We start from the raw sequence: 21,461 nt of genomic DNA, 5'->3' as shown, positions 1-21,461 counted from the left end.
CCCAGGGTCGATTTCATCCTGCGACGCCTTCCTCAACGTCTTCCAGACTAAAGGTTTGAGGCCGGAGGTCATCTGTCCCTGCGCCAGCTCCCCGGAGGCTCTCACCGTAGCTATAAGGAGGTACGCTCACTCACACACATGCCAGGGGCAGATTTTTCCACGTGTGTGTGTCTTTTTTATTTGTTTTTTTCTAAGAACATGTGGGTCTTTTTAGTCGTGTGTCCACATGTGTTGAACATCACCAGACGCGCAAACGGAATCAGTTCGTCCCACAGTAATTTCAGACATATGAAGACAAAACTGACTTTAATTGGGAAAAGAGAGACGTCCTCAGCAACATATAGAAAGAAAAGTCCCAACTTATCTGTTTGTCTGCTAAGTGTCAGAATATTCAGAAGGTTAATGCCTGTACTTGTTTTTTTTAAATATAATCAGATTGTCGTCATCGTTAAGAGTCACACCCTCAAATTTTACAGGAAACACATTATGTATCAAAAACACTGTCATAAAATCCCTTATTTCATGGCCTCGTCCTCTATCAAACACTGTGATACTGTGATTTTACCCTGCACTGATTTAGTTCCTCAGCAACCTTCCTTCCCCTACATCCCGGTCTCATTTGAACTCATTTAAAGTCCCGACTTCACAGGTCTGCGGCTTTTGAAACCCTTAACTTACAACCTTTAATCCCCTTTCTCCATCTACACTGTAGTTCGACATGTAAACTCCACATTACAGTCAAACCAGGGCAGCTGTCATTCACATGCTGGCTGTAATTTTTGCTTTGTGATCTTCTGTAAAAGCCCTGTGTGTGTGTGTGTGTGTGTGTGTGTGTGTGTGTGTGTGTGTGTGTGTGTGTGTGTGTGTGTGTGTGTGTGTGTGTGTGTGTGTGCCACACACAGGCTAATAAATGGCATGCAGCGGTTTAATCCTAACTTCAGCCTAAATGTAATTGCAACCCAAACCACCATGTCCCTGAAAAGTCTTCACCCTCAAACAGCCTGGTGATGAGTGGCCAAAAACTCTCCGAAAACATCCCGTCCCTTTAAAAAAAAAATGTCCTAACTTTCCAATTTGTCCTTGTTTTCCAATAATGTCCCCAGTGTAAAAAAAAAAATGTCCTTGCTTAACAGAAATGTTCCCTTTTCCCGAACTGCCCCAACTTCCTAAAAATGTTCTTCCTTTTCAAAAACATCCACAGTTTCTCTTCACTTTCCCAAATGGTCCTCACTTTACAAAAATACTGGCTGTTTTTAAGTCGGCCCCTCCTTGATGTCCTTACTCTCCCAAAATTGTCTTTGCTTTGGAAAAATATTCTCATATTACGTATTTTAAAACATGTCCTCATTTAACAGAAATGTTCTCTCTTTCCAAAATTGTTCTCACTTCCTCAAAAACGTCCACACTTCCCAGTGTTCTCCTCACGTTCCAGGAGTATTGTGACTTTCTCAAACTGCTGTCTTTCGAAAGATGTCCCTCCTGTCCAAAAAACAAAAAAAATATGTCCTCACTTTCCAAAAATATCGTCACTTCACAAGGAGTGTCCTAGTTCTGTTGGTCTAAAGCGCCAACTTGTCCTCAATGGGCGCCCCATTACCCTCCATGTCATCTGACGGGCTGTCTCGTCCCCTCCCCCGCAGGCCGGTGGAGGAGGGCAGCACCCCCCCTGGTCGCGGCGTGTTGTCCATGCAGGGTCTGAGTCATGGCGTGATCCGGGTCGACTCGGAGGAGAAGCTGTCGGTCCTCACGCTGCAGGATGTCGGCTCCGTCATGCCCGGAGGTGGGACAGGCCTGAGTACAGTCTGACGGCTCTGGTGCTTGGTTTTGAGTTTTCCGGTCTCTCGGGAGACGTTTTTAAGATTTGCAGGGACATAGCGTATTTTCACTATGTATCTGACGGCTGCAGTTATTCGTTCCCTTGCAGATGATTACTTTATATCTAACGTACGATAAATGGAACCGCTGTCAGGTAGAAATCCTCAAAGAAAATCCCCAAACTGTTGAGTGATGGGTTAGAAAACAGCTTTGCCTCAGCGTCATGCCACAATGACTTTAAACCATTATCTAAAGAAATGAAAGAATTTACTCAACCTCTTCCAGACTTTGCTGTCTTTTCTTTCATTCTCTCTTTTTATCAGCCTTCTTCTCTCCTTTCTGTCTTAACTTCCCTCTTCCCTCGTTGTCACTCCTTCCCTCCCTCCCTTTTTCTTTCATTCTCCCTGTTCTTTGTTTCTCTCTTTTTGTCCTCTCTCTCTTTTCTTTTTCAACTGGTCTGGAAAATCTGAGAATCCCCCCTAAACTGGAGATACGGGGTTTTCATCTGACAGTGGATACTCGAGCGCTTTTCCCTGGTGTCGTTGATGACGTGAATGCGGGGCCGTTTTTCTTTGTGTTATTGACCTTTGAACTTTAAAGGGATACTTGGATATTTTGGGAAATTGGCTTTTTAAGAGGAGTCGGTTGAGAAGATTGAGTCTGTGAGATCTTCTCACCTGACTCCTGCAAGAAAAGCGAAGAGGCACATTAAGCGAGATGTCAAAGGATTTTCGGCACCTCTGTCACTGTCTGTCTGATTTTACCGCGTCTACGGCAGTGAGGGGAATTGCGACCGGTAAGGGTTCAGGGAGTATCATCGTCCTTGTCATCCGTCTGTCTGTCTCTCCCCGTCTGTAGCGATGATGTGCGTGGTGAAGCCGGAGGGTTTTCCTCAGCTCTGTAAAACCGATGAGATCGGAGAGCTGTGTGTTTGTACTGTCGCCACGGGAACCTCCTACTATGGCCTGGCCGGCATGACCAAGAACACCTTCGAGGTGAGTGTGTGAACGCTGGCACACTTGATGCGTTTTATATTCTTTCCCCGTCGTTGTTTAAATGCTAAAAAACCAAACTCTTACTGAAAGTGGACCGCGCCTCCCCCCAGGTCTTCCCCATGTCCAACAGCGGGGCTCCCGTCAGTGAGTTTCCCTTCACCAGGACCGGCCTGCTGGGTTTCATCGGACCTGCGGGTCTGATCTTTGTGGCGGGGAAGATGGACGGGCTGATGGTGGTCGGGGGCCGTCGGCACAACGCCGACGACATCGTCGCCACGGCGCTCGCTGTGGAGCCCATGAAGTTTGTCTACAGGGGCAGGTGGGTGTCGGCCGCGGCATCGGTCCTTGAGATGCGTCACAGCGAGGGGCTTTTCCGTTGATCCAGTTTGAGTTTAAAGTAGTCGAAGAAATATTCAGACCGAAATTCAAACCACAGTGTAAAAGTACTCAATGGCAATAAGTAATCTGCAGGGTATTACTTGCAAAACGTACGTAAAGTATTAAAAGAAAACCATTCATGTTACAGAATAGCCTTTCTTTTTTCTTAGAGTTTTACATCATTACATTAAATTATATGAATTCATTGTTATTAGTGTTGAGTTTATGGGTAAGCAGCATTTACATGTTTCAGCTGGAGCTTCTGTTTAACCGCTTTTTACACTGTTGGGTAGTTTACATAACGATACATCATAGCTTCTAAAATATTGATCTGCGAAGTAACTTCAGCTGTGAAATAGACTCAGTCGCCAGTTTGTTAGGAACACCAAGCTGAAACCGACACAGTCTAACGCAACAGCCCTGCTACGAAAACCCTCCCTCCATGAAGGTTCATGTTCACCTTCTGTTGAAACTGTTTAGAGACGCGTTGACTCAACTTCACGGTCATTTTGGAGGCTGCGGTTGATCTGTAATGTGGGTGAAGTTCTCCCAGTTCACCATTCAGTCTATCCACGAGGCATGCTGACACTGCGTGTGTGTGTGTGTGTGTTTTGCAGGATAGCAGTGTTCTCCATCACGGTGCTTCACGATGAGAGGATCGTGGTCGTAGCTGAGCAGCGGCCAGACTCCACCGAGGAGGACAGCTTCCAGTGGATGAGCCGAGTTCTGCAGGTAAACTGTTGAGGAAAAGCTTTTAAAAACACACCGGTGTAGCTACACTGTTGCACTGGGTGACATGCTCCTTCGAACACACACACTGTAGTTTACTTTGAACCCAGTCCCACACACGCCTGCTGCCCCACACACACACACACTGGAGCACTAAACGTGGATGAACCCGCCGCTGAAAATAGTCCCCAACAAACGCACTATGTCCTCCCGTTTGTTTGGTCAAAAACCACAGTGAGCAGTTGTTTTATGAAGTTACTGAGCCTTTTAAAAAAAATCCAACTTCATGTTTTTTTAAGATTTAAACCTTCAGTGGGAACCAATGAGCTCGGGACTGAAACAGGAAACAGGAGAAGTCAGAAAGTATTGAGAGACGGACTGAGACATTGGTGGTTTTGGTCTTTTCAACTCAATTTTCTTTAGATGGCAGCTCTCAAGGCACTGCACGGAGTAAGGTGAAGACCTTAAGGTCTTAGAGAGAGAAACCCCAACAGTTCCCACCGTGAGCAAGAACCTGGCGACAGTGGAGAGGAACGGGGGGGAACCTCCGACGGAACCGGGCCCAGGGTGGGCCGTCTGTCTGCCTCGCCCGCCGGGGGGCGAGAGGGGAGAGACGGGGGAGAGATCTGTTGGCAGCAGGAAAACTCTCCAACAACACCAGACGTGTCCCCTTAGCACAAACCAGCTCGGGAAAACCCGGGACACACACCAGACAGACACATTTTAACGGGCCGCTTCATAAAGAGGCGAAACAGCTCGCACACATTCTTTCACACCGACATTTCCGTCTCCTTGGCTCCGTACAGCCAAGGAGACGTATGCCACTGTGCTGTACGTTCATGCTGTGCAGGTACGATCTCAGTCCAAAGCTCCGGATCTCTCTAAGCCGGCGTGGAGGCTGTGCTGCCACCGTAACAGCCGTCTAACCAAGTCTGTGTGTGTTCCTTCACCGTCACGGATGCCGCCCGGCTGCTGTTTTGTTTTGTTTTTTCGCTAGAAGCTGAGATGATGGGATGTGAGGTTAACGTTAAGTGACGGCGCTGGGGAAAGATGTGCGCGACGGGCCCGCGGGAGCGCGGTTAATCATTCATAAGATGTCAAAAAACTACAAAAATACTGCAGCTGATGGAAAATGTATAGTTTGGAAATACAGAAAAATAAATGCACGTAAAGAGATTTTCCGCTTTGTTTAAGCTACGACATGTTACATCAGATGTGAGATGTTAATATAGTAATAATTCTGATAATACGATGAACTGCAGCTGTCTGATTTTAAAAAGTGCTTTCATGCACAATAGCATCCATCAGTTGTTTTAGGGGGAAGTTTCCTCGAGTTTCTTACGGAAAGTCACTCAGTGTGAAATATTTAAAATACTGCAATCACACGCTGTCTCTAGGGATAAATACATTCATGAATCGTGTCACTGTTTTAGCTGGAACACATTTGTTGGGTTCATTATATCAGTAAATGTGATTCTTTCAAATAGGGATTTTTTCTTTATTTTCACAGGACTTTTCATTTTTCTAACTTGTTCCAAGTTCTCGTTGTGTTTCTTTGTGTCATTTGTCCCCGTGTATCATTTGTGCAGAGTCTCTTTAGTCTTTAAATATACCATGAAATTAACTTTTTAACCTCCTGGGAAAACAACTGTCACTTCTGGAAAACGGTGAATTATCCGAAAAATCAGGCCACATCAGATTTTTTGTCCGTCGTCTCAAATCAACTTAGCTGATGTCGTCTTGGTTCGCATGTGGTGTGATCTCTCACATCATTACATCCCGAGGGAAGTAAAGATGAAACTTAACTGTGTCTGAAAAAGTGTTTTGTTTTCCACTTTCCAGGCGATAGACGGTATCCACCAGGTGGGGGTGTACTGCCTGGCTCTGGTGCCCTCCAACACCCTGCCCAAGACCCCCCTGGGGGGCATCCACCTGTCGGAGACCAAGCAGCTCTTCCTGGAGGGGGCGCTGCACCCCTGCAACGTGCTCATGTGCCCGCATACCTGCGTCACCAACCTGCCCAAGCCTCGGCAGAAGCAACCAGGTAGCGTATGAATATGCGAGGGCCCCGGCGCTGCGTGGGTGGCGTTCACGGGTCAGTCGCCGGCGCCAAAGGGCCGCTGTTTTTCTGGTTGGGTGACATTTGGCTGGAGACGAGTTAAAAAAGAAAGATGGATGTCAGATGGGAAAAAAGCTAAGGCTACGGTTTTAATGGCACAATAAATCTTTCTTCAACACAATAAACAAACAGGATGAGACAAAGTATTTACCACTGGTTTCCACCGACACCCTGAAAAAAATAAGTCGGGGACAAATTGAAACCTGCAACGTAAACGTGCAGTAATTTATAAATTCAGGTGTAATCTTCACGCTGTTTCAACACTCAGCAATATGAGGAACTGTGGTGTGATTTGTTGCTGCACATCTCACACGATGCATACTGATGTTTTTCTGACTTCTGTAACACTTAAAATAAAGCTGCTCCTCTTTTTTCTCCCCCACGCCGAAGATTTAAGTCTCCCATGGAGAAGTTTAAAGCCGTTTGTTGGATTACAGAGGAAGGTCTCGGCGCCGTCTGGATGCAGATGGCCTCGATTCCAAATACCCCTTTCGCTCCAAATGCACTCAGTACAGGATGGGTTCAGTGTTTTCTTTAACCAGGTCTCATTCTGTTCTTGTTTAATATCATTTCTGAACTCTGCTTCAGTCTCTTACCACCAAACCAGACTAAATCTCACTTTAATTCTCTTATTTTCTAATTTAAACTCCTTTTACATAAAACGCCTCCTAACACAGAGCATCGCGATGAACAGTTCGATGAAAGTGTAGGTCCTGGTTCCTCCTGCAGGCTCCTCCTGGAGCTTCTCATCCCCCCAACGCGGCGGTAGCGGGCGGCGCGCGTTAGAGGCCGGTAGGACGGGCGTTTACGATGCCTCGGGGGAAGCGAGGCCTCGCCTTCAGTTCGACCGCCCCTCTCGGTCAGGGTGTGAGGGAGCGTTCGGCTGCTGGTAACTATCACCGCAGTGCGGCTGGCTCACGTGCGGCTCGACCTGAGTACAAACAGACAACTGACCGTTGGAACCTGATCTTGTCCTCCTCACCTGGAGAGAGTCCACGTTACAGGCGCAGTAATACGCTCAGATACAGAAAACAATGGACTTAACGAAGGAAACGTTCTCGCCACCATGTGGTTTCTATTATTTGATCGTATTGTCGCTTACGTATTTCACTCATCCCTCTGCTTCCTTCTCAGGGGTTATTATCAGTAACGCACAGACACGTCTGACTGCACTGAAAACTCGGCGGGGCTGCGCTTCTCTCTCTCTAATCTGTGCCCGAAGAAAAGACACTGTCCGCTCTCACGTCGCTCGGTTCTCCCCCTGTCTTACCTGTCCTCATCTTCCTCCTCGTCTTCCTCAGAGATCGGTCCCGCGTCCGTGATGGTTGGGAATCTGGTGTCGGGGAAGAGGATCGCTCAGGCCAGCGGCAGGGATCTGGGTCAGATCGAAGACAATGACCAGGCAAGGAAGGTGTGTGTGAGAGGGGGGCCTGCTGGTTTTCACCATCACCATCACCATCACCATCTTCAACACACACACACACACACACACACACACACAATGAGGCATGTGGCTCCATCTCTTCATGTGTCACTCTGCCGTTGTCACACTCGTTCATTTATCTTTTTATTCATCTGGGTGATTTCTTATCCATCAGTTGACGCTGCAGTTGACATTTCACACATTTGTTAATTACAGCATTCGTCATATCCCAGTGTCGTCATTTGGCAGTTGTGTGTGTTGCTTTGATTCATCACCCTTTTCCTGCAAGATCAAGCTGAATCTGTAGTTAAAGGTCGGAGTAAAAAAAAAAACAAAAACCAAACAACTCCCCAACATTTTTTTATGTTCAAGATGCACAGTTTGCTTTTTCCCCCACTACGACTCGACGTGGAAAAGCATGTGAATGAGGCGAAAAAGAAGGTGTGACGCCTCGAAGTGATGGCAATGAAGGTTAAGAGAGAGAGTGGAGGGTGTTCAGATGCTTTGGCTTCACTGTTCACGTCATATTTGTGCCAATAACAGTGAATAAGACGGGAAAGAGAAATCAATCAATCAATCGACTAAGACTTTATTTATATAGCACAATGTAACACAAAGTGCTTTAGCCCCCCCCCCAAAAAAAAAAACCCCACAAACAAAGCAACAAATGACTATGTTATGAATAAAGGGCTCAAAGAACAAACCAGAGGCAGGATAGAAATTTAGAAATTCAAAAGAGCAAAAATGAGACGGGAAGAAAAGTGAAGGGTGAAAAAAAAGAAGAAAAAATACTAAAAAAAGAAAGTCAGTGTGTGTGTGTGTGTGTGTGCGTGCGTGCGTGTGTGTGTGTGTGTGTGTGTGTGTGTGTGCGTGCGTGCGTGCGTGCGTGCGTGTGTGTGTGTGTGCGTGTGTTACCGACAGGACGGACTTTCCTCTGCTCTCTCTCCTGCTGAACGTCATCAGGTACAGCGCCAGGCAGCCAGAAGCTGCACACGCTCTGTAGACTCTGCTGGGATGAGACAAGCCCCCAATAATGACACCCACCAACCTCTGCCGCAGCAGCCGCACTGACAACACGCCCCCCCCCCGACTCCCCTCTAGGAAATTTAGGCAGTGCACTAAAAGGAGCAGAGAGCAGGAGCGTAGAGTTCTCATTGGTAGCTACGGTCCTGGCGGCCTGTCGCATCTGAAGCCTACAGCGACGCAGTTGTTTGGCTGAAGTAGGAACCTGAGGACTGTTCTCAGGGAGGTCGTCAGTGGCCCCGGACCGGGGGCAACGTAGCCGGGATCAAATTTTGACAAATCCCTGCTCTGCCATTTCCAGAATTCAAAACCAATAGTCCCGAGGCCCGACGCCATGATTACCCGGCCCAAACAGGACGATCGCATCGGGGTGAGCAGCTCAGACTGGGGGCTGCCTCATTCGTGCAGAGCGACGTGTTTGCGCTTCCTCGTTGACGCAAAGGTTCAATAGACTTTGGCGACTTTTCTCAGCAGATGTCGCAGAGGGTCAGTTTTCCTGCAAAATGAGTTTGCGCTTGTGGAATGGTTGTGACTTTAACCTCTCTGGCGGGCGAGGTCTTGTTTTGTCGGAAGCGTAAGCTTTGCTCCAAGCTAAATGTGCGATGTGGGGATTTGGTAGGAAAGGGCTGGAGCTGGCAGCTGGTGAATCTGTGCCTCCTTCCACGTCTGCTGAACGTTAACCAGGTTTAGCGGAAGGACAGAAGCTAGGATTTTATGCTTCCTCTCACTACTACTACTCGTACCGACTCCTTTTGGCTCCTGCCGCTGCTTCTGATCATCAGCAACATCCACCGGCTCATTCCTCCAACACGTCATCTGTTCACTCATCCGTCACTTGCTCGCCTACCTCCTCATCTCTGAGGGACCCCCACCTCCTCCCTCCACGTCCGCCCCGAAAACCAAGCCCTCTGTGTGAATGAGCTCCTCTCGCTCTTCAGACTGTTGCTTTTGCAATTGTTGCTTTGTTTATTGGCAATGTTCTGTGTGTGTGTGTGTGTGTGTGTGTGTGTGTGTGTGTGTGTGTGTGTGTGTGTATGTGCGTGTTACCGACAGGACGGACTTTCCTCTGCTCTCTCTCCTGCTGAACATGTCATCAGGTACAGCGCCAGGCAGCCAGAAGCTGCACACGCTCTGTAGACTCTGCTGGGATGAGACAAGCCCCCAATAATGACACCCACCAACCTCTGCCGCAGCAGCCGCACTGACAACACCCCCACCCCCCCGACTCCCCTCTAGGAAGTTTAGGCAGTGCACTAAAAGGAGCAGAGAGCAGGAGCGTAGAGTTCTCATTGGTAGCTACGGTCCTGGCGGCCTGTCGCATCTGAAGCCTACAGCGACGCAGTTGTTTGGCTGAAGTAGGAACCTGAGGACTGTTCTCGGGGAGGTCGTCAGTGGCCCCGGACCGGGGGCAACGTAGCCGGGATCAAATTTTGACAAATCCCTGCTCTGCCATTTCCAGAATTCAAAACCAATAGTCCCGAGGCCCGACGCCATGATTACCCGTCCAAACAGGACGATCGCATCGGGGTGAGCAGCTCAGACTGGGGGCTGCCTCATTTGTGCAGAGCGACGTGTTTGCGCTTCCTCGTTGACGCAAAGGTTCAATAGACTTTGGCGACTTTTCTCAGCGGATGTCGCAGAGGGTCAGTTTTCCTGCAAAATGAGTTTGCGCTTGTGGAATGGTTGTGACTTTAACCTCTCTGGCGGGCGAGGTCTTGTTTTGTCAGAAGCGTAAGCTTTGCTCCAAGCTAAATGTGCGATGTGGGGATTTGGTAGGAAAGAGCTGGAGCTGGCAGCTGGTGAATCTGTGCCTCCTTCCACGTCTGCTGAACGTTAACCAGGTTTAGCGGAAGGACAGAAGCTAGGATTTTATGCTTCCTCTCACTACTACTACTCGTACCGACTCCTTTTGGCTCCTGCCGCTGCTTCTGATCATCAGCAACATCCACCGGCTCATTCCTCCAACACATCATCTGTTCACTCATCCGTCACTTGGTCGCCTACCTCCTCATCTCTGAGGGACCCCCACCTCCTCCCTCCACGTCCGCCCCCCCCCCCCGAAAACCAAGCCCTCTGTGTGAATGAGCTCCTCTCGCTCTTCAGACTGTTGCTTTTGCAATTGTTGCTTTGTTTATTGGCAATGTTCTGTGTGTGTGTGTGTGTGTGTGTGTGTGTGTGTGTGTGTGTGTGTGTGTGTGTATGTGCGTGTTACCGACAGGACGGACTTTCCTCTGCTCTCTCTCCTGCTGAACATGTCATCAGGTACAGCGCCAGGCAGCCAGAAGCTGCACACGCTCTGTAGACTCTGCTGGGATGAGACAAGCCCCCAATAATGACACCCACCAACCTCTGCCGCAGCAGCCGCACTGACAACACGCCCCCCCCCCGACTCCCCTCTAGGAAGTTTAGGCAGTGCGCTAAAAGGAGCAGAGAGCAGGAGCGTAGAGTTCTCATTGGTAGCTACGGTCCTGGCGGCCTGTCGCATCTGAAGCCTACAGCGACGCAGTTGTTTGGCTGAAGTAGGAACCTGAGGACTGTTCTCGGGGAGGTCCTCAGTGGCCCCGGACCGGGGCAACGAGTCATGGATCAAATTTTGACAAATCCCTGCTCTGCCATTTCCAGAATTCAAAACCAATAGTCCCGAGGCCCGACGCCATGATTACCCGTCCAAACAGGACGATCGCATCGGGGTGAGCAGCTCAGACTGGGGGCTGCCTCATTCGTGCAGAGCGACGTGTTTGCGCTTCCTCGTTGACGCAAAGGTTCAATAGACTTTGGCGACTTTTCTCAGCAGATGTCGCAGAGGGTCAGTTTTCCTGCAAAATGAGTTTGCGCTTGTGGAATGGTTGTGACTTTAACCTCTCTGGCGGGCGAGGTCTTGTTTTGTCGGAAGCGTAAGCTTTGCTCCAAGCTAAATGTGCGATGTGGGGATTTGGTAGGAAAGAGCTGGAGCTGGCAGCTGGTGAATCTGTGCCTCCTTCCACGTCTGCTGAACGTTAACCAGGTTTAGCGGAAGGACAGAAGCTAGGATTTTATGCTTCCTCTCACTACTACTACTCGTACCGACTCCTTTTGGCTCCTGCCGCTGCTTCTGATCATCAGCAACATCCACCGGCTCATTCCTCCAACACATCATCTGTTCACTCATCCGTCACTTGGTCGCCTACCTCCTCATCTCTGAGGGACCCCCACCTTCTCCCTCCACGTCCGCCCCCCCCCCCCCCGAAAACCAAGCCCTCTGTGTGAATGAGCTCCTCTCGCTCTTCAGACTGTTGCTTTTGCAATTGTTGCTTTGTTTATTGGAAATGTTCTGTGTGTGTGTGTGTGTGTGTGTGTGTGTGAGTGAAATGTGATTTACTTTGAACGTCGTCTCAGATTCCTCCTCGGATTTTCATCCAGAGAAGATCGACTTGACACTGTTACACATTTACACTGTTAAACACTGGCGCTCGGACCAGATCAGCCTCTGCAGTCGGGAGTTTTGTTGGTTAGTTAATGAGAAATTAAAGCGACAACCTGCTACAGTTGGAACTAAACTTACTACATATTACTACTTTTTATTTATTTAAAAAAAGGCATCACAACATGGTATGTTACATTTAACGAGGTTAAACTATAAAATTACTAATTACTAATCACAGATTAATTCAGAATCACAGTTTGTTTTTCCTCCCCGGTGAAAGAGCGAGGTCTCCACCAGTGTTCAGCTTCAATTAAATCAACTGTAGAAGAGGCAGACGGACCAGTTTCAAACCCGCATTCTCTCACACACACACACACACACACACACACACACACACACACACACACACACACACACACACACAGATCCAGAACAGAACACAGCGCGGTTCCTCATGTAGATGTTAGCAGATATGAGGACATGTGAAGTGTTTATTAATGTACGGTATTTGTCAACAGTTCTAACCATGAAGACGTGTGTTATATTATTGCAACTGTCTTTTACTGTATTGTCAGTCGTTCATACAGCAACTTAGACTTCTGGGTGACAGGTGCATTAATAAAGAACTAGTAACTTTAGTCTGCTATTAACAATTTATTAAGTGTCTATATACTGGTAATTAATGCTATAAATGTTACCTGGTGAGCAAATGTTGTTTTGCTACCTGAGGCAGGCGTCAGGACAAACTTCATTTCAATGACAATAGATCATCTCCGCTCAACTTCCCGAACTTTAGCTGCAAACACAACATCCACCAAAGTGTCACCGCTCTGTCTGCTTCCAGCTTTCACGCTCGGAAAACTCGATTGCTGCTCTGGAAATGTCAAACTTCCCAAAAAAGATCCACTTTTTCTTTCTTTCTTTCTTTTTTTTTTTTTTTGAGCTTAAGGGCTTCGTCGAAATGATCATCGGGTCTGATAACGAAAACCAATACAGCTCAGCTGCAGACTTCAGAGTATTAGCATGAGAATTCAACACCAACACTCATAAACTGATAAAATTCTACTTTATGAGACCAGATTTCTATCTACAGCCTGGAATTCAACAAGAACACACACACACACACACACACACAGACACAGACACTAACTGCAAACAGAGGCTCTTTGTGTTGGTGTTTAGCATGCCAGGCCTCTCTCGCAGAGATAACGTGGGTTTTATCTAGAGGCAGGTTCCAGTTTATCTCGGGCTTCAGTCAGGCTCTGGAGGTTTAACTGAGGGTCACAGCGTCTCTCACATGAGACACGATGCCATTTTTACCAACTGGGATGTGATTATTTTTGATGGCTGAAGTCTCCGGATTAAGCCTGAAACGCCGCGCTACACTGGCCCTTTGTGAAGACGTACTTTGGTTGCGGAACATTTGTACACGTGTTGGCGACAAACGATCACTAGTGGTTCAGTTTTATCAACAACAACTATTCTCCGGTTGTCGCTGGAGGTTCTGAAGGTGTCGAATCTGCACGTCAGTGTCTGCGCTCTCAAAATTTGTTGTTTAGTGGGGGTTTTTTTTTTCCCTTGGATGAATGCAGGAGGTATGGCCGACGTTGGCAAGAACATCCCATACAGCGGTGACAAACTATCCAGATCATTTACTCAATGCAAAAGAACAAATTTCGGCACCGAAATGTCATCAAAGCATCACAAGTAAAAGCTCTCCTCAGGCCAAATGGCCCTGTCGGCGTTATGTTGTGATATAACGGGATCTTTAGTGGCATTTTCAGCTGGTCAAGGTGGAACTCATTTTAACGGCCGTATACAGTTCAGCAGTTGGGGTAGTTTGAGAGGTAAAAACACCTGATGTTTTATTTTAAAAATCAAAACCTGAAAAGTAACTTGTAACTCTAGTTGTCAAATAAATGTAGCGGCGCCGCTGTTCTAAGTTGTGGACTGAAAAGAAGAATAAAGTGAAATACTCAAAGTACAAATACCTCAAAATTGTACTTAAATGCAGTGCTTGAGTAAATGTACTTAGTTACTTTGCACCACTGATCCTCTATAAGACAAATATCTTCCTCTTCTTCAACGTAGTTGATGTTTCAGGGCAGTAGTTTTTATTCCCTATTGGAAACGTTGGCATTTTAGTTTTCATGCATTTCAGAAATTCTGCTAGAATCTGAGGAGTTTTTGTGTAAAGTGAGTAGATGTGAAGTTTACGTACGGTGAATGTCGCCTGTTGGCTACGTGGAGGAATACCCTGCTATGTTTCCGTCTCCCCGTGATGCATTTTGGTCTGAATTTGAAACCATTTGCGTCTCAATTTTCAAGATAATAGAGGATGATAGAGAATCACGGCAAAGTCCCAGTGTCAGGTGGCTTCAAAACTTTGAAACAGACCTGTCAGTGATGACTGAAATATTTGGGTCAAAGTAAGAGATGACCGAGGACGTTATTGATGAAAGATGGTGACTCTGGTTGGTCGAGGTGAGCTAAATGCCAAATATCCGCCAGATTTACCGCTTGTGACGTTGAAGAGCAAAATCTTTGTTTTGTGAACGTGTTGAATTAGATTTATCTCCCTTCAAGTTTTTTCAGTATATTTTAAGCTTCATTCTTACCAGAATCCCTGTGTACTTGAATGAAGAGCGTGTGTCACGTGCTCTCCTCAGTACATTGAGGAAGTGCATCGAGGAAGCGCTGACATTGCCGGCTCGTACGTGTGCAGTCGTGGAGCTGCGAGGCGCTCGGATAACAGCTTTCACCAGACACTAGCTGGGCAGCGGTGTTAATGTATGAGGCAGGGAACTGGGGGAGCTGGGAGGGGAGCAGACTTTCATTTGCTGTAATGAAAGTTTTACCAAAGCTCAGGGTCGCTACCGTGAAAGCTGAGAGATGTTTTTTCATCGAGGAGTCTCTCTCTCTCTTTTTTTTTTTTTGTGATGAGTGATCTGTGACATGTGGTGTCGGTGGGTGAGAGGTGAGGCGTGAGTCAGCCAAGTCTGAGTGCTTCGGGTTCAGGCGGTGAAACAGGAAACTTTGGATGGCGAGGAGCTGAGTGATGTTTTCAGCAGAACACTGTGGGTCATATGCACCACTTAAAGAGTTCCTGTGCAGAAGAATCCCTTAAATTAACAATCATAACAGAAACATTTGTCTTTGTGACAGCCCATGTAAAACACAGTCAGTCGGAGGCATAGTATGGACAGTTATATTCTTTAGAGTCCACTCTGTATGTGGAAGGCACCAATGTGAGATATTGCACCACCAATTAAAGCTGCACTTAATTAATCGTGATTGAATTAATAACGATTGATCAAATGACTGCATCATTTGCAGTTATCGTCGGCACCATGAAAGTTTTTTATTCTTTTATTGATTTTTGTTTTGACCTTGTTCCCAGCAGCAGGCAGCTGTTTTCAGCACACGAGCTTAAAAAAAAAAAAAAAAACACCCCCCCCCCCCGCTGCACAGAACCCACCCAGCACCAGACGGCAGGATTATTAAATTAGCAACCAGCTGGTGAAGAAAGGGAAACATTAAGTATCTAACGAGCCGGACGTTTCCATCAGGAGTTGAGGGAGACCAAACCAGAGCTGAAAGAAAGTGAATATTGGAAATAAGACACAGAGATGTCTCCAAATAAATGATGATATTGCACTGTGGCTGCTGGATGTCTCAATAGGAAACTGTTTGCTAACATGTGAGAACCAACAATTGTGATGATACTTTAAAAATGTGATTTAGTCGTTCTCAGAAGTAATCAAAAAAAAAAGAAAAAAAGAAATGCAGCCTTAAAAAACATTAGGAGTTTTGGGGTCATGATAAAGAAAAAAGGAAATAACGGACATGGCATCATTCCATTAGTTTAGGACTGCAACTGATGATTATTTTCATTATTGATTAAGATGCTCATTATCTTCTGTCCACAAATAATGAAAAAGGCCAGTCTCAGTTTACCAGAGCCCAAGGTGACGTCTTCAAATGACTTGTTCAAAACCAAAAGTTATTCGGTTTACAAAGATATACAGCAAAGAAAAACGTTAAATCCACACGTTTGAGAAACTGGAACCAGCAAGTATTGGGCATTTTTACTTGAAAAATTATGGAAACGATTCATTGATCCATTAATTCTCTGGCGATCGACTGATCGATCAGTTGATCGGCTCCAGTTTTGTTAAATAAATTGAATAACTTTACCTTTTACTCACATGAGAAAAGTAATGAACTTATGTTAACTTTGAATTACCCCCTGAAGTGTAGGTGGCAACAACTAGCCACACGTTCTGTTGTGCTCTTTGCGTTCATGAATACAGTTCTACACGCATTATTATCAGTCTTTTTTCTACTGAGGTTCGCTACAAGGGAAGAACCTCTGGCATTGACTGAGATTTTTATCATTTTTCACTGATGTATATCACTTTGTTTAACCTTTCGTTAAATGTTGCGCCGTAATTCTGCCAGTTCCGATATGTTCCGACTTGGAAGCAGAAAGACACGGGAAGTCTTTTGGTATAGAAATAAATACCAATGAACAGACTAGCCACAAAACAGAGCAACATTAGGTGTAACAGCGACGCTTACAACTGAACAGTAATGCTCCAATTTTATTCCAACTCGCACAAGCCCAGATGGTCGCTGAAGTCCTACCCCCATCTCATGGCAGTACAAATCAGGCGCACGGAGACCTCCCAAACCTGACGGCCCTGAGCGGAGGTCCGCTTGCCCCGTGGTTGGTGGGTTACCCTGTGGGTGAGGCAGCTGGCAGCATGAACGCATACGCACACACACACACGAATAAAAACTGACTTGCCCCGGCAGGACAAAACCTAACAGGCGCGACTTATGTTCCATGCAACTGACCTCTCTGCGGCAAATCTTGAAAAATTCATGAGGCCAGGAACAAACTCTCTCTTTCTCGATTTGTTCTTCCCTCCGGTGCCTAATTTCTGTTTCCCCTCCTCTCGTCTCCGCCGTTGTAAAGCATGAGGCCTTGTTACCGTCCCTCACTCTCCTACTTCCATTCATATTGACTATTTTCCTTCTCTCTTCCCCAAGGACGTGCGTCCCTTAACACTCCAACACACAGCGAGACACCGAGCTACCAATATTTCATTCTACCGGCGTGCTAATGTTAGCATGCTAACACTGTCACAGTGACAGCGCTGCCACGCCCAGGCCGAAAGGGAATGTGATTAGATTGACATGTAGACCATATGATGGCGCTAGATGAAAAATCAGAGGATCACCGAAGTCATCACAGTCCAATCTGTGAGGGGGGCATGAATGGATCTTCCAAATTTCATGGCGATCCATCTAACAGCCGTTGAGACATTTCGCTGGAAACCACAAATGTCAACCCTGTGGTGGCGCTAGAGGAAAAGTCAGGAGATCACCGAAGTCATTAGGACAGATTCATCGGAAACCATGAAGGCCTGTACAGACTTTTAGCCCCGGGCCAGAAGTTGTTGAGGTATTTCAGTCTGGATCAGAGAGGCGGACCGACAGACCGACCAACCGACAGGCAGGCACTGCCATCGCTAGAGCCGTGCCACCGGTGTGAATGGGGGACTCCACGGTCACGTTTCCAGGAAATCGTGCTAGCATGCAATTGTTGTTTGTGATAAGCTGTGGTTGTGTTTCAAAATTGCAAGTCAGCTGCATAAGGTGCCACCGTTTAAAGCGGTAACTAATGACAATGCGTACTAAAAACGAGTTTAGGAATCTCTAGCCTTTACCGTTAGCTACAAGCAGTTGAACAGAGTTTTGTAGCAAGGCCTTCTGTGAGCTAACCCTGGCGCTTCCTGAAGTGCTGTGGCTGCCAACCAGCTCCATAAACAGACAGTCAGCGGTTAGAAATGGTGCGGTGAACGTAACCCTGGGGAGAGGAAACAAAAAAAAGCCCTTCCCACTGCGGGTATGAGGAGGTGGCTCAGGCTGAGGCCTGAGCTTTTATTCGACTTCCCCTTGTGACAGTGGTTCGGAGTCGGATTCATTCTGTGTGGAAAACTGTGGTGACAGGTTGAATATGAAGAACTCTTCTGATCTCTCCTAACGGTCTAAAAACGCAACTTCAGTGTTCAAAGCCTGCTCGGCAGTCGGTGTACGGTGAAGCCCACCGAGTTACGTTCAGTCAGTCTGCATTAGTCCTTAACGCTGCAGCTAAAGTAGTGGGGGAAAAAAGGCTTTGGGAAGAGTTTTAACCCACATACAAAGCATGCTGGGAGGTATGCCGGTATGCTAACCGTGTTTCTTTACAGACCTGAAGAGTTTATTGAACGCTCATCGTGTCGAGAAGAACTCGTGATTATAAGATGCAAAGTGGGTCTGAAAATGGTCATTTGAGAGGAATAAATTTAAACTTAACTCGACTTAAGATAAATAAAACAAATATGTATTTACAATGAGGAGAAAAGATAAGATGTTGGGATGTTTTTAGCGTGTAGCAGGGGGAGGATGGGTTCCTCCTCAGCTGTCTCTCTGTGTGTGTCCTTCTTCCTGTCTTCGGGATGGAGGAGATGTGCGTGTTTATTCCCGTATATACGTGTCTGCGTGTGTCCTCTGTCACCCGGTTCTGACTGTTCCCGTAATGCTGCCTGTGTCTTCCAGTTCCTCTTCCTGTCTGAGGTGCTGCAGTGGAGAGCCCAGACCACTCCGGACCACGTCCTGTACACGCTGCTCAACTCCAGAGTAAGTACCTCACGGCAAAAAACACACACACTGCGCACGATAATGCTGTTCACGTCACCGTGTCACACATGCGCATATTTTAAAACACACACGTTTTGAGCCCAAACTCTTGCCTTGACTGAGAAGTGCAGCACACACACAGGCCTGAATGCTGTGAGTTTTTTTTGTTTAATTAAAGCATTAGTCTTGGTTTGTACTTTGACCCGTAGCCGCCGTATTACAGCAGAAATTCATAGCAGATGTGATGTGGCTGATGAATCGGGTCCGACCGGTAACGTCAGAGGCGGGCACCTCTGCTCGTGATAAAAGACAGCGTCAGTCGCAACATCACAACATAGCGTCACTTCTTTTGAGGGATTTTGTCATTATGAGTCGCAAACAAGGGAAAAGGGGGGGGGGGAGAACAGGAGGAAAACGCCGGGATCCTTTTCCTTATGGGGCAACATTTTGCTTTTACATGAACAGCGTGTTGTTTGTTTTTCTCAGACAGTGTTTGTGAAATGACTCAAAACTTACGACTGAAAATGATGGAGTGAAAGCGAAAAAAAAATTAGCCATGGCACATTTATTAGATTGTTTGTTTGTCTGGAAGAATGTTGTTTGGTGAGACGCGCATGAGAAGGAATAGAACTCACTTTTACGATGCACTTTGTATTTGAGATCCTGTGTGAACTGGCTCTGTGTGACGGTCACGTACATTTGCATAATGGCAATATGATCCACTGCTCTGTTTACAGCTGTTCAGCAGCCAGATGCTGCAACAGAAAATATGACATGACACCTGCTGATACACACTGCTGATAGAACGTGTCCATCATTTTGTGTGTGCGTCTGTGCGTGCGCGACCTCCCCCAGGGTACGATAGCCAGCTCTCTGACCTGCGTTCAGCTGCACAAGAGGGCGGAGAAGATCGCCGCCATGCTGGCTGAACGGGGCCACCTGCAGGACGGAGACCACGTCGCACTGGTCTACCCCCCAGGTAAACACTGACTGCGGATCAGGAGGACGCAGAACTGAATGTCCTCATGTTGCATGTTGATTTTCTCAGTGACAGCGGAGGGGGAAAACTTCCAAAGTCTCAAATCGTGATTTGTGCCCCTTAGATCACACTAATGAGAATCTTATTGCTACGACGACGTTTTAGACAGGGGCGCTCGCGCAGGGCCCTGACCTCTAACCCGTCCGACGCCGACCGCGAGCCAGACCTTATCACCGACACCAGCGCCGGACCTCACCGCTGGGCTCTCGTGGGCCAGATGGGAGCTAATCACTGCGGCCAGGTGCCGCCATCTGGTGGAAAAGCTGGTACCGCAGCACATTTGTGAACACGGTTTTATACTCACGTGTCGAACTGTCCCGCAACGGTGTATATGTGTCCATATACCTTCGGCCACATAGTCTATTTAGGCTTAAGACATGTTCTCATTTTCGATTTGATTACGACTTTACATTTGCGCCGGTCTCCACCGATGTTGATGCCGCCGGGTTTCCTCCACAGTTTAGTGATGTTTTCCCAGGGACGTTACCTGTTAAACCTGCATCATTTCATACCAGAACGTCTCGTACGGGAAGGTTTTTCTCTCGCGTTCGCTGGATTTGTTTTTAAGGACAGTGTGTAGCTGGTAATATTGAAACTGCGCGGCCTACACGGGACTGAATGGCATACGCACAACCACACATACCGTTGATAAGGAAAACTGTAAGTGAAGATGGATTTGAGAGACGGAATTGTTATGCAACAATAAGACTGAGGCAAAAATAAAAAGCAGACATGATGTGACAGGATAGTTCGAATATCTGTCACACTGTAGTAAAAGTAAAACAAATAGCTGCCTCTTGGTCAGGATTCTCAGGTGTAGATCTTTGTAATGATCCGTTAACTTGTGCGTTGCCGCGTAAACAAGGACAAACTGTGGATGTTTTTTAAGTGGGGAAGGACACGACAAAGACGTTCAGGGAGTTCAGTCGGATCGAAGGGAGAGAGGGTGCCAAGGGGAAAATTCAGGAGGATGGAAAGAATCCTGCTATTTCATGGAGACTCAGAGCCGGGCGTCCATCACGGCGGGACGGACGCAGCCATGCAGAACAAATTCCCCGACGCGAAGAGATCGTCTTAGAGCAGCATTCGATTCATCGCCTCCAGAGCCCAGCGCTCAATATTTAACCTCCTCACCTCTGTGAGTGTCTGTGTGTGACCTTTTTCTTTCTCCCAATCCTCCCCCACTTGTCCTTTCCTTTCCTGTCCTCCTCCTTCCACCTCGCTCCCTTGTCCTCATTCAATCTTCTTCCCTTGCGCCCTTCTTTCCCCACTTGAACCTCCCTTCTTTTCTCACCCCCTCCGTCATCCTTGCTCCTCCCGTCCTCCCCCGCTTCCAGGTATCGACCTCATCGTGGCGTTTTACGGCTGCCTTTACGCCGGCTGCGTGCCGATCACGGTGCGACCGCCTCACCTGCAGAACATCGCCACCACGCTGCCCACCGTCAAGATGATCGTGGAGGTAAAAACTGCCGCTGTGGTGCCGTTAGCTGCTGTATTGATCCTGTTTTCTCAACATCCGTGACCATATCAGAGTTACCATTAAAAACTAAAACTTGGGTTGTCCTGGTGACCTTGGGGTTTTAAGATGCCGACTGTGTGACTGCTTGACTTCCATGACTCCCTATATGTTTCCCCCTGAAAATACTTGAAGAAATAATTTGCTGAACGTCCACATTCCTAAAAACTATCTTGCAGTGATTCCCTGATTTAATTTACTCAGAAATATTCACCATCTTCCTCACACTGAGGCAGATAAGTAGAGGAAAAGCGACCGAGATGTTTATCTTGGATGGATCCATTACACCTTTAGGGTTTACTGATTATTCTCAGCAGAGAAAACTGAAAGTTCT

The 21,461-nt window shown here is 47.1% G+C and overlaps 1 protein-coding gene across 7 annotated transcripts in view; it reads left to right on the top strand.

The window, feature by feature from the left end:
- Positions 1-21,461, top strand: part of LOC120799323 (disco-interacting protein 2 homolog C) — a 221,060-nt gene that overhangs the window by 180,204 nt on the left and 19,395 nt on the right. For 5 of the 7 annotated variants that reach the window (XM_040144416.1, XM_040144417.1, XM_040144414.1 and 2 more), the window contains exons 17-26: positions 6-120; positions 1,641-1,780; positions 2,674-2,810; positions 2,921-3,129; positions 3,806-3,920; positions 5,760-5,961; positions 7,338-7,447; positions 18,492-18,572; positions 19,428-19,551; positions 20,949-21,070. In XM_040144416.1, the coding sequence (XP_040000350.1) occupies positions 6-120; positions 1,641-1,780; positions 2,674-2,810; positions 2,921-3,129; positions 3,806-3,920; positions 5,760-5,961; positions 7,338-7,447; positions 18,492-18,572; positions 19,428-19,551; positions 20,949-21,070 (1,355 nt within the window). The remainder of the gene's footprint in view (positions 1-5; positions 121-1,640; positions 1,781-2,673; positions 2,811-2,920; positions 3,130-3,805; positions 3,921-5,759; positions 5,962-7,337; positions 7,448-18,491; positions 18,573-19,427; positions 19,552-20,948; positions 21,071-21,461) is intronic. The other 2 variants (XM_040144418.1, XM_040144415.1) reach the window with 1 other exon arrangement.

The sequence above is a fragment of the Xiphias gladius genome, chromosome 14 (assembly GCF_016859285.1).
Source record: "Xiphias gladius isolate SHS-SW01 ecotype Sanya breed wild chromosome 14, ASM1685928v1, whole genome shotgun sequence".
NCBI lineage: Eukaryota > Metazoa > Chordata > Actinopteri > Istiophoriformes > Xiphiidae > Xiphias > Xiphias gladius.
The sequence above is the reverse complement of the archived record's forward strand: the minus strand, read 5'-3'. Positions and strand labels throughout refer to the sequence as shown.